Below are 12777 nucleotides of genomic sequence, written 5' to 3' on the forward strand. Positions count from 1 at the left end.
TCAATATATAGTCCGTATTATGAGGAGAAGGGGAACTCAGATGAAAGAGAAGGGGGTCTCACTCTGGGAGAATTTAACATTTCAAACAATAAAAATTATACTTTTAAAATATACATTTTACCAGTCCAAGCAAGTCAATAATTACAGTTTGATTTTTAGCGTTGCATTTAAAATTTACCATTTTACTTTGTAAATATTGACGTTGCTTGTATTAGAAATTTACTAACTTTATTTTATACTTTTTACATATCATAAGATCATTTTTTAGGTACGAAATGTTAAATATCAAAGTCTGAATTCTTAATTATTATACTTTAACATTGTAGACATTTACATAGCGAATATTACTATTTGAAATAGTATTTTCTTCCATGTAAAGAGTAAATTGTAACGTTTAAATGGTAAATATTATATAGTGAATAGTAAAATCACGATTTTACTGTTTGAAATGGTAATTTTTAGCAGTTGACCATTACTTATTATATATCGACTGTTATTTATTACAGTTTACTTTTTTCCGTGTAGTCACTCATCACGATATCTCTGGAACCATAAGACCTAGAGACTTGAAATTTGGTAGTCATATTCTTCTCACCGAGTAGAGGTCAGCTAAGAACGGATTTAACGAAATTTCAACCACAAAGGGGGTTGCAGGGGCGTTCACAATGAAAAATTCCCGTTTGTAAACTATAGCTCCTATCGACTCCAAATTTTGTAGGAATCTTTTGTAAGAGATGTAGAAATAATCTATAAACGAACTTGACGATATTTCACCTCACAGAGGGTTACGGGGGTGGGTATTAATAATGAAAATTTTTCATTTTCAAGCTATAGCTCCTACGGACTCCAAATTTGGTAAGAATTTTCTATAAGTAATGTAAAAATAATTTGTGAACGAATTTTACGATATTCCACCCTACAGGGGAGTCGCGGGGGTGTGTAATAACAATGGAATTTTTTAATTTTCAAGCTATAGCTTCGACAAATTCCAAATTTTGTAGGAAATTTCTGTACGTGATGTAAAAATAATTTATGAACGAATTTTACGATATCCTACTCCAAAGAGGATTGCAAGGGCGTTAAAAATAAAAAATTCCCGTTTTCAAACTATAGCTCCAATAGACTCCAAATTGGGTAGGAATTTTCTGTAAGAGATGTAGAAATAATATACGAATGAATTTTACGATAGCTTACCCCACAGGGGTTTGCGGGGGTGAGTGTTAACAATTAAAATATTTAATTTCCAAGCTATAGCTCCTATAGACTTTAAATTTAGTAGGAGTCTTCTATATGTGTTATATAAATGATCTAAGAACGGGTTTTACAACGAATCACCTCCAATAAGAATTGCGGGGGTGGGTGTTAACAATAAAAAATGTTATTTTCCAAAATATAGCTTCTAAAAACTCTAAATTTGGTAGGAATCTTTTATTTCTCCTGTAGAGATCATTTCAAAATAGATTTCAACAGATTTAACTTCTGATAAGAATTGTGGAGGTAGGTGCTAAATTCTAAAATTTTAATTTCCAAACTGTAACTTCTACAGACTCCTAATTTGGTGGGAATCTTCGTGTATGATGTCAAGTTGAGCTAAGAATAAATTTTATCAAGTTCCAACCCCGAAAGGGATTACGGGGGCGTTAACAATGAAAAATTCCCGTTTGCCGATTGCCACCAGTTCCGTCAAAATCGGTTGATTCGTTCGAGAGTTATCGAAAACGAGAAATTTCGAAAAAAGTGTTTTTTTCACATAACTTCGATATTTCTTTTTGGATCCTTTTTGATGAAATAAAATAATTATTAAAGCCCAAAAAACCACGTCGATCGCCACCAAGGACGTGGAAATCGGTTGATTGTTTCGTGAGTTATCGTTGTCGAAAAAATTCGGAAAAAGTGAATTTTTCAAATTTCTCTAAAATTGTCGGTTCGATCAGTTTGTGTTCAAAATTATATCATAGAATTTAAAAAACTGCGTGGAATACTGCCAACCGTGTGAAAATCGATTCATTTATTCAGAAATTGCGGTTTGAAAATTCAAATAATACTGTGTTATTAAACTTATATCAGACTTTTGAGCTCGAAGAGCTCAAAAGCTTAGAACAGCTAACTCTTTGAGCTCGGAGAGCTCGAAATAACATAAAAACTCTATTTTTGGGCTCAAAGAGCTCAAAAACGTCATAAGTGCAATTTTAAGTGCTTAGATATGGAATTAGCGGGAAGTTGCAGGGATGGCCTTGAGGGTCAACCGTTTTCCAGATTTTTTTGCAAAGTGAAAGAAGCGTATGCAAAAAAATTTTTTTTATTCTTTCATTGATAACCCAGATTTTCCAGTTTTTCAAATTCTATGATAGATTTTCAAACACAAATTGATCAGACCGGAAATTTCGGTGTAATTCGAAAAAAACACTTTTTTCGATTTCTTTCGTCAACGATAATTCACGAACGAATCAACCGATTTTGACCGGTTTGGTGGCGATCGACGTAGTTTTTTGATGTTAAGAGCTGATTAGTTTTTGGAATTGATCGGTCAAGCCGTTTGAAAGTTATTAAAAAAAACCGCATTTGAAAAAATTTTTTTTTTCGCAGTTTTTTTTAAGATTTCTCAAAATATATCGGTCTGAATCGGTCCAACTTGTGTTCAAAATCTAAGTTTAGTCGAACCCTTTCGAATGGCACCAACCGCGATCAAATCGGTCAAGCCGTTCAAAAGTTATGAGAGGTTTACATACATACATACATACATACACACACACACACACACACACACACACACACACACACACACACACACACACTCTGGGGTAAAGCCTACCAAATTGTCACCAAACGACTTGGAAAGGCTCCACCAGAGGCGCCGAAGTCTCCAGCCTTAATGGACAGCATTGTAGCGGAGCTTTCCCCAAATACCCGCCGCGGGAGAAGAAACACTACACTAAAAACAGCGAAGTAGTAACACCCTTTACAACTAAGGAACTACAAAACGCGGCCAAGTCACTCAAAACAGGAAAGGCACCTGGCCCTGATGGCATCCCAGCATCGGTGATCAAGACTGTAGCCCTGGAATACCCAGACATACTCCTGAACACCTACAACGCATGGTTGGCAACTGGCACGTTTCCCGCGGTCTAGAAGCGGCAGAGATTGGTTCTGCTAGATAAAGGCAAAGGTAGCCCTATAACACCCTCGTCGTTCAGACCATTTTACATGCTGGACATTGCTGGGAAATTTCTCGAAAAGCTTATACAGGGAAGACTACGAAACGACATCAATCGTGCTGGAGGCTTTGCCGCAAACCAACATGGCTTCCGGAAAGGACGTTCAACAGTCGGCGCAATCCAGACAGTCGTCGGGACAGCGAGAGAAGCATGGACTGGTAGCCTCAAAGCTCGTAAAGTATGCATTCTCCTCACGCTAGATGTCAAAAACGCATTTAACAGCGCGAATTGGGGAGATATCCTAGACGCTCTGGAACACAAATTTGACGCAAAGTCAGAGCATTTGGCACTATTCGACAACTACCTTGAAGAAAGAAAGCTAATAATAGCAGAAACTACAGAAGGACCACAAGAATACGCCATAACGGCTAGCGTGCCGCAAGGCTCAATAATGGGGCCCGATTTATGGAACGCCGACTATGACGAGCTTCTTAAGATTCTGTTACCAAAGCAAGTAGAGCTAACGGGCTTTGCAGACGACGTCGCGGCCACGATAATAGTAGACAGCGTAGAGGAGGCCGAACTACTAGTTCGAGAAACCATTGATGCCGTCGAGACTTGGCTCGATAAACACCACCTGAAACTCGCCAAGCACAAAACCGAGATGGTCGTTCTGACTCGTCAAAAATGGTTCCCAAAACCATTCGCTGTGGACATGGGAGGAACAACACTAACGTCAACAAGGGTCCTGCGCTATCTGGGGGTAATGATAGACGAGAAACTATCTTTTCGCGAACACCTCGATAATGCATGCCAGAAAGCCAGCAAGACGGTGTCTAGCCTAGCAAGAATTATGACCAACACCATGGGACCAAAAACAAAAAAGAGAAGATAAGTATTTAAAAGATAATTTGCTTTAATATGGCTCTTTACCGTAAGATGGACGGTGGCGTTGTTTGCTTGGTGGGTCTTATATACGTGACTGAATAAAGTAGTCAGTACTTGTCTCGGATAGCTTAACTGGTAGAGCCCTTGGCGCGTAACCGAGAGATCTGGGTTCGATTCCCAGTCTGGGCTGTCTGATTATTTTTTCAATTACGGAAAAATTCCCACTGAGTAGGTCCCCCCTTTCCCCTAACCGTTCTTTCCCAACTCCCTTAAAATTTGCTTTAATATGGCTTCTTCTAGAAGCAGTCCATTCGGTACTGCTTTATGGAGCTGAGATATGGGCAGACATATTAAAGCAGAAGACCTACCGGCGAAAGATAGCAGCGGTACAGCGGCGAGGCGCTCTCAGGGTTGCCTGCGCCTACCGCACAGTTTCCGAAGCGTCTGTATTGGTCATTGCAGGAGCCACGCCCATCGACCTATTAGCGTTCGAGAAACTCTATGACGCTAAAGATAGTGACGAAAACATGAAGGACGCAAGAACGAGGATAAAGGCGGAAACGCAGCAAGAGTGGCAGGACCGATGGACATCGGGAGAGACGGGCAGATGGACAGCGCGCCTGATCCTAAACATCAACGACAACGCCGAGCCGTCGTTTTTCGAGTGTGATCGGTGGAAGGACGACAGAATCAGCACCGAAGAAACAATAGGCACAACGCTCTCCCCTGAGAGCTTAGTAACCTGCATGATCACAAAAGAAGAAAACTGGTCATATGTCGCAGCCTACGCGCAGCGCCTTTTAAACGAAAAAATCGCAGAAAGGGATTAGAAACCAGTAGTAACAAGAAGTAAGTGTCGTGAGACACAACATGGACTGGATCGAATTAATGCTAACGCGGTCCCGATCCAGTCTTCCCTGTAACATCTATGGGGAAAGAAGAGAGGAGGATGTTTAGTCGGTATTGTTGCAAAATAATATTGACTTCTGAGTCCGACATACCCAGGCACCAACACCTAATCCTGGCACCAACACGAAGTCCTGGCATACGTAAGTGTATTTTACCTCCTCTATAAAAAAAAAAAAAAAAAAAAAACACACACACATACACACACACACACACATACATACACACGGACATCATCGCAAAAACATTCAGGGAAGCTTCCTGAATGTTCTCGACCTCAAAACGTCGAGATCTGATGGAAACTCGATTTTCGGAAAACGGGGTAAAACCAATAACTTCCCGATTTTTGAAAATTTTCAATTTTCTTAGCGGGAAGTTAATAAAAAATGGTGTGTGTACTTATGTACACTGATAGAAGGATTTGTTTATAATTAATAAGCTTTATTAACTGTTAATAAATATTTATTAACTGTTAATAAATATTTATTATCAGTTAATAAATCATTTATTAAATACGATTTATTAAATGTTAATAAATATTTGTTAACAGTAAACAAATATTTATTAACAGTTAATAAGTAATTATTAAGTACAGTTTATTAACTGTTAATAAATATTTATTAATGGTTAATGAATATTTGTTAACTGTTAACAAATATTTATTTAAAATCAAAAGCAAAAATAGCAATTTTCCTTTGACACTTTTTATAACCCGATAGCTGGAATACATGATAATAATTAAATTCACTAAATAAGTTAACGTTTTTAATACTTAAAAATATAAAAAATAATTATGAGCTGTGATGAAATTCGGTATGTTACAATAAACGTTATTATAATGGAATATAATTAATGCAAATAATTTGTAAAGATGATTTTTGTTTATAAGCAATCTTCATATCATATGACATTGCAAACGAAACAAATTCACTCAACAAAATATTTATTAACTGTTAATAAATATTTCTTAACTATTAATAAGTACTTATTAACTATTAATAAATGTACTTTCCTCCCAAATAAATATTTATTGAATGTTAAAAAATATTTATTAAAATTTAATAAATTAAATAATTGTCTTCAAATAAATTAAATTATTAATAGTTAATAAATCCTTCTATCAGTGTACGAGCGTCAGAAGTTATACTTCTTTGGCATATAAGAAAAAAAAATTTTAAGAAATAAAATACTATATAAATATAAAATCATTAATTATCATATGAATTTAATTTAACATTATTTAAAATTTTTCTGAATCAACTAATTTTGGAGTTGCAAAGTATCAATAGTTTACAATTGATAATTATAAAATTTTTTAATTATTTATTTAAAATATATGTTTCGTATAAAATAGTTCATTGTTTATTATTTAACCTAGTGATAATATCTTTTCAAAAATAATATTAATTACATGGATTAAAAGACTTACATCAAATATTGTAGTACAAAACTAGATTTTGTTTCCAATAAAATTCCAGAAAATTATTAAAGTGGTCTATAATATAAGTTTTAAAAAATATGGATAGAATTACTAGATTCGATAAACTAACCCGTGGAAAAATTTTCTGATCAGACTATATCAGACCTGATATAAACCGTCCTTATCAGGTCTGATATGGAAATTAGCGATATCAGACTATATATGCTTTTATATAAGTATATCAGACTATATACCCGCCCGGGTAAAAAAAATTATATATAATTATATATGAAAAATGGCCCTATATAATTATGTATGATTATATAAAATTAGGTATAATTATTAGGGTGATTTTAAAAAAATTTTTTTTTTGCTTGATGTCTTAAAAGTTTCTTTAGAGTAAGAAAAAATTTTTCCCGCCTGAAAAAAACTTTTAATTCCAATTATAGATTAGCTTCAAAGGGGGATCCCCTTTCCCATTTAAATAACATGGAAAAGAAATTTTTGTTTAAAAAAACAATTTTTTCTCGTGGAAGGAAAATAGTAAAAATTCTTCGATAAATGTTTCTTGTAAGAAATTAAATTTTCTACAAAATTGATCTGATATAAAATTTTCATAACTTAAACAGTTTAAAAGTTATAGGCCCTCAAAGTTGAATCAAGTTTTTATGGATTTTACATGAATGCACATAGAGATTTTTTAAATTTTCACTTCTTATCATCATTTTCAAACAAAAATAACATTATTTATGGGCAACCAAGCTTGGCGCACCGATATTGGACCATGCTTGGGCTAAGACTGGGTAATCAGCCTTAGCCAACCCAATGATTACCCGAGCCTCGGCCAAGACTGGTTCGCCATAGAATGGCCGAGGCAAAAGAACCCAGCCTTGGGCCAAGACTGTGCAACCAAGCCTTGGCCGGCCCAATGATTACCTGAACTTAGGCCAGAACTGGGTTCTCCAGCTATGAGTATATCAGACTACTTATGTATACTGATAAGGGTATGAGTATATCAGACTATATGAATCCATATAAAGTTATATCAATCCTGATCAGGGATTTTTTTTTCAAGTTTATCAAAGTATATATAGGTAACTTTATAAGGTTATATCAGGCCATTTCAGGACCTATTAAGAAATAATGTAAAATTATATATGAGCATATATTAAGCTACATCGTCTGATATAGACATATCAAATTGATAAGGCTTGATCAGGCCTGATATGGCCAATTTTCATATCAGGCCATATCAGGACATCAAAAATTAAATATGGACATATCAGATCATATCAAGCCAGATATGAATATATCAAAAATTTTTATATGGTCTTATCAGCTCATATTAAGCCTGATCAGAATATTTTTTCACGGAAAATGATTAAGTCTGTATTAAAAAATTATGAACTCAATTAAAAGATACCTAAATATAATAAGTACTGAAATATTTATATTTTAGTTCAAATATTTCAATTCATGAAATTATTATTATTTTTGAAAAAATATTAATTAAAAAGAAATTATTACCAAGTTAAATAAAAATAAAATATTTAATTGACCATTTTTTAGAATTGATTATTAATATGAATAATATATTTCATATTAAATGGTATTTCTATCGAATTTGAAAATTTGAAAACAACAACGTTTCGTTGGATACTTTGCAACTAGCCTGTATATGAGTTAACTTAGTTAGTAAAAGAAATATATATTTCAATTATATTTGATGGCCAACTTCATCATGTCGCTTTTTGGGACATCATGCGCGCACAGCTCACAAATTTCACTCATCCAAACGCGCCAAAAGAGTATAACTTCAAAAATTTGCTCATTTTAACTTACGTGATAAAATGAAGATTCCTTCCTGACTTGTGTAACCAATTATATGAGGAAGTTTGATACCAGATTTGGCAGCTTCGTGGACTGGAATAGTCAGAAATGGAGTTTTCGACTTTAGATCAACTGACGGTACGAAAGGATTTTCAAACATAAGAGCTTCCTACGGCAAAAATTAAGATTTTATATAGAATATAAAAAACAAATAAATCATTAACATATAAATGAAATGAATAATAAATATAATTAAGACCTTCACAGACTTAATCTCATGTTCGGCCTTAACTAGCTCGATTACATCGACGGTTCGTAAATATTTGATAAGTTCTTGAGTATCAGTTGTTTTATTCCCTCGAATTGATGATATTTTAACTGCTGCTTCTTTCGGTGAATGTATTGTAAACGCCCACGGATTAGTTGCAACGCCGCTTTGCATAATCGACTTATGAAACAATCCTAAAAAAACACATTTATCAAACTTACAATGCGAAGAATATTAAAAAAGTTAAAAAACAATTAAAAAGAAGATAAAATTAGTTTATACAAAACCTCGAGCCAAGGGAGATAGATTCAGATAATGAACGGAAGCTTCTCCCGCGCTTTCCCCAAAAATGGTGACATTGTTTGGATCACCACCAAATTGTGCAATATTTTGTTGCACCCATTTCAAAGCCATCACTTGATCTTTCAAACCTTGATTACCTGATGCTTCTTCATCATCCAAATTAAGAAAACCTTGAATCACATATTATGTTTTGTTGAAATTATAATTCCTTTTTATGTAAATTTCTGAAAAAATTACCTAGAATACCAAGGCGATAATTTATCGTAACTAGAACAATATCTTTTTCAATAAGATAGTCGGGACCGAAAAAATCATCATCACCAGCTCCAGAGAAAAATGCGCCTCCATTTATCCACACCATAACAGGTTTACAATTCAGATTTGTTTGTTCAAAAACTCTTTACCGTTCACATTTTTTTCTTTTACTCCACACAATTTACCCTGTTGCACTTCGAGAATTAAACCGTCCATAAATATCTTTATTAACGATTTCGCTCAGTCGTAAACATTATTCTGGTGTGAAATATTTTCTGAACATTATTTAATTTAACAACAATCTTATTCCGTAATAAATATGGACAGTGATTACAGTGATTTAGACGATGATTATAATGATTTTGTGCCTGACAAGATAAAGGAAAAGGCGAAGAATATAGCTTTACAATCAATGCCAACAAAATCTAGACGAATGTATGTGGCAACTTATAATGCTTTTAAAGCATGGCGTAAAGAAAATGTTAAATCAAATTCTTTTGCTGAAGATGTAATTGTAGTCTACTTTGATAATCTTTCTCAAAAATATGCCCCTCCCAGTTTATGGGCTTTTCATTCGATGTTGAAAACTACCATCAAAGCATTTGATGATATTGATATTGGTAATTACAAAAAAGTAACGTTTTTTTTTGAAGAATCAAATGTATAAATACGTTGCTAAAAAATCTGAAGTTTTTACAAAAGAAAATATCGAAAAATTTCTAAATGAAGCCCCTGATAATAAATATCTTGCTACAAAGGTAATTAAATATTTATTGATATGTTTAGTATGAAAATGTCTGTATAGTCTAAACATTTGTTTATTTTATTCTTACTGTTGCAGGTTTGTTTAATATTTGGGATTTCTCGTGCTTTAAGAAGAAGTGAATTCATGAACATGAAACTGGAAGATGTCAAAAAAATTGATGAGAACACTTTATTTATTAAAGTTCCGATAACAAAAAATAATCAGCCAAGATCATTTACCATTAATAGTATATATTACGACTACGCAAACGAATATATAAATGCTAGGCCCCAAACCTGTAAAACAGATAGATTTTTTTTGAACTACCAAAATGGTCGCTGTACTTGTCAGCCCATAGGAATTAACAAGTTTGGTTCAATGCCTAGAACCATTGCTGAATTTTTAAAATTATAAAATGCAAAGAAATACACAGGACATAGTTTCCGTCGAACATCTGCCACATTGTTAGCTGATGCTGGAGGTAATATGACAGTGATGAAGAGACATGGTGGTTGAAAGTCATCAACAGTAGTTGAAGGTTATATTGCCGATTCCATTAACAACAAAAAACGTACTCATTCTATGATCACCGATGGAATTGTTTTGAATAAAAAAACAAATACTGTTGGATCCACTCCTCCATCTACTAAACCATCTCCTGTAATTACAAACATTACCGTTTTGAATAAATCAACCGATTCAGATGTTTCGACGAAAAAAAATTTTACAAAAATTTCAAATGTTTTACCAGTATTAAATGAAAAATTAATTAAAACAGCAGTCTCAATGTCCAAACCCCAAGATAATGTTTCATCAAACTTTGACCAACCTTGTTCATCAACATCAAATGAAGTTAAAGTTGATACATTACGCCATCAAAAAAAATTTAAATCTACTTTGCAAGAAAATACTGTTGCGAGAAAGAAAAATTCAACTTCTCTATTCGACGATTGTGAAACTCCTCATTCATTTAGACTTAGGTTTGTGCGTGAAAAAATTTGAAGAGTCTCAATGTATGGTATTCCAAAACTGCCATTTCACCATTGAAATTTAATCAGAAGAAAGATAAATATTCGTTAAGATTTTAATGATAAATAGAAAGTGGAAATTAACATTTTTTAGAAAATTAAAAAATTATAAAGTGACAGCTAAATTTAATGTTATTTAATTTTATGTATTGATTGTTTCAATGTGTGAATTTATTTTCTGTTAATTAATATTAATCATTTTGGATTTATTGTTTGATATATATTTGTTTCTTTTTTTTTAACTTTTCATTTGTTTTTTGGGACTGGGGGGCTCCGCCCCCCCCCCCCAACCCCCCGCCGGGGCTTCTCCCCTGGACCCCACCAGGGTTCTGCCCCTGGACCCCGATTTCGGGCCCACATATATCGCCGCATTTGTAATAAAAAATAGTATGTGCAACTCGTGCGACGTTGTCGATTACTACAATTAGATTATACTATTAGACTATTTTTAAGCAATTGGGTATTTGCATGATTTTCCAATCCATTAAATAGTTATGTCTTATTATTTTTAAAAATTTTTTAAAATTTTTGAAAAAAAAATTTTTTTTTTTTATTTATAAACATTTAAACTATTTAACAATAAAAAAATTGTTAAATTTTAAACGAATAGGTAGCTTCCTCTTGCGTATGTGACGTCATTGTGCATATTCCATTCAAATTTGTTGGCGCCAATCCACTCACAGAATGTTTTTATAAAAACGCCTGATCAGCTGTTGTGATTGTTATTAAAAAAAACAACTGTTTAAATTATTTCAAAGCAAAAACATAAACTTTATAACTTTTTAATATGTCATTAAAAAACAGTGGTTGTTGGTGTATTGTACCAACATGTAAAAATACCGGTAAATCTAATCCAAATAAAATTTTTATAAATGTTCCATCAAATAAATTAAAACGAAAAATGTGGTTGGATGCATGCGGGAATAAAAGTGATTATTCTTTATCAAGTCGACTTTATTGTTGTGAGGATCATTTTGATGTAAGTAATAATAAAAATCAAAATAATTTGTTTATAATCAACTTATCCCTAGCGGATCCGTTTACACGGTGTGTAACGGTGTAAACTCAGTGTAATATGGATTACACCTAGTTTCTACCGAAAAAACGCCGTATTGACACGGTAGATTTGTGAAAAATTTAGCTGAGGTTTACACCTATATTACACCGATGTGTCAACACTCGGTTAACTCCGTATAAACACCAAATTTCCACTGAATGTGCTTTAATATTGGTCTTTCACAGATTTTAGGTTTTTATTGAAGCACATTCAGTGGAAATTTGGTGTTTATACGGAGTTAACCGAATGTTGACACATCGGTGTAACACAGGTGTAAACCTCAGCTACATTTTTCACAAATCTCCAAACACCAAATTTCCACTGAATGTGCTTCAATATTGATCTTTCACTAATTTTAGGCTTTTATTGCGACTTTCGTAATGAAAAACTTGTCTAAGTTCATATGCGCTAAGATAATGTGATAAATTCATTTGGTCGAATTTGGAATTCATATGATCTAACATTTATAATATCTATTGAAATTACATTACATGGTGTACATTTTTAATATTCTCAAAAATTAGCATCATATTATTAAATTTAATAAATTTTTGAATCGATAAAAATTCATCCAAGCTTATTTTCGAGATTGTTGGAGCCTTCATTTGCCTTATAACGTAGTTTTTCTCATCCAAGTCATATTTTTTCTCGCATATACATCACGTTTGCATTGGTCATTCGTTTCATTCATAAACGTTTTATGCACTGTTGACACTTAGTGTCTCAACGGAGTATTCAAAACGAGTTGACAGTGTATCCGCTGGTTAAAAAATTGATTACAAAGAAATAAAAAATATTAGTCAATGAAAACTGTATATGCACAAAATGAACATTTAGATATATATTTACATAGACTCAATTCTTTTCAATTCATATTTTTAACCAGGATAATGTACTCTCATTTGGTGAAGATAAAAATTTT

The 12777-nt window shown here is 33.3% G+C and overlaps 1 protein-coding gene across 1 annotated transcript; it reads right to left on the bottom strand.

Annotated features, from left to right (window-relative positions):
- Positions 1-8174: 8174 nt before the first annotated feature.
- LOC123270922 (juvenile hormone esterase-like) lies at positions 8175-9252 on the bottom strand. Its single transcript, XM_044737087.1, has 4 exons — positions 9008-9252; positions 8755-8940; positions 8459-8661; positions 8175-8368 (listed from the first exon to the last, which is right to left on the bottom strand). The coding sequence occupies exons 1-4, from the start codon at positions 9129-9131 to the stop codon at positions 8198-8200; spliced, it is 684 nt and encodes a 227-aa protein (XP_044593022.1). The 5' UTR covers positions 9132-9252; the 3' UTR covers positions 8175-8197.
- Between the last annotated feature and the right edge of the window lie 3525 nt (positions 9253-12777).

Source organism: Cotesia glomerata, linkage group LG8 (genome assembly GCF_020080835.1).
Source record: "Cotesia glomerata isolate CgM1 linkage group LG8, MPM_Cglom_v2.3, whole genome shotgun sequence".
In the NCBI taxonomy this organism is placed as follows: Eukaryota; Metazoa; Arthropoda; class Insecta; order Hymenoptera; family Braconidae; genus Cotesia; species Cotesia glomerata.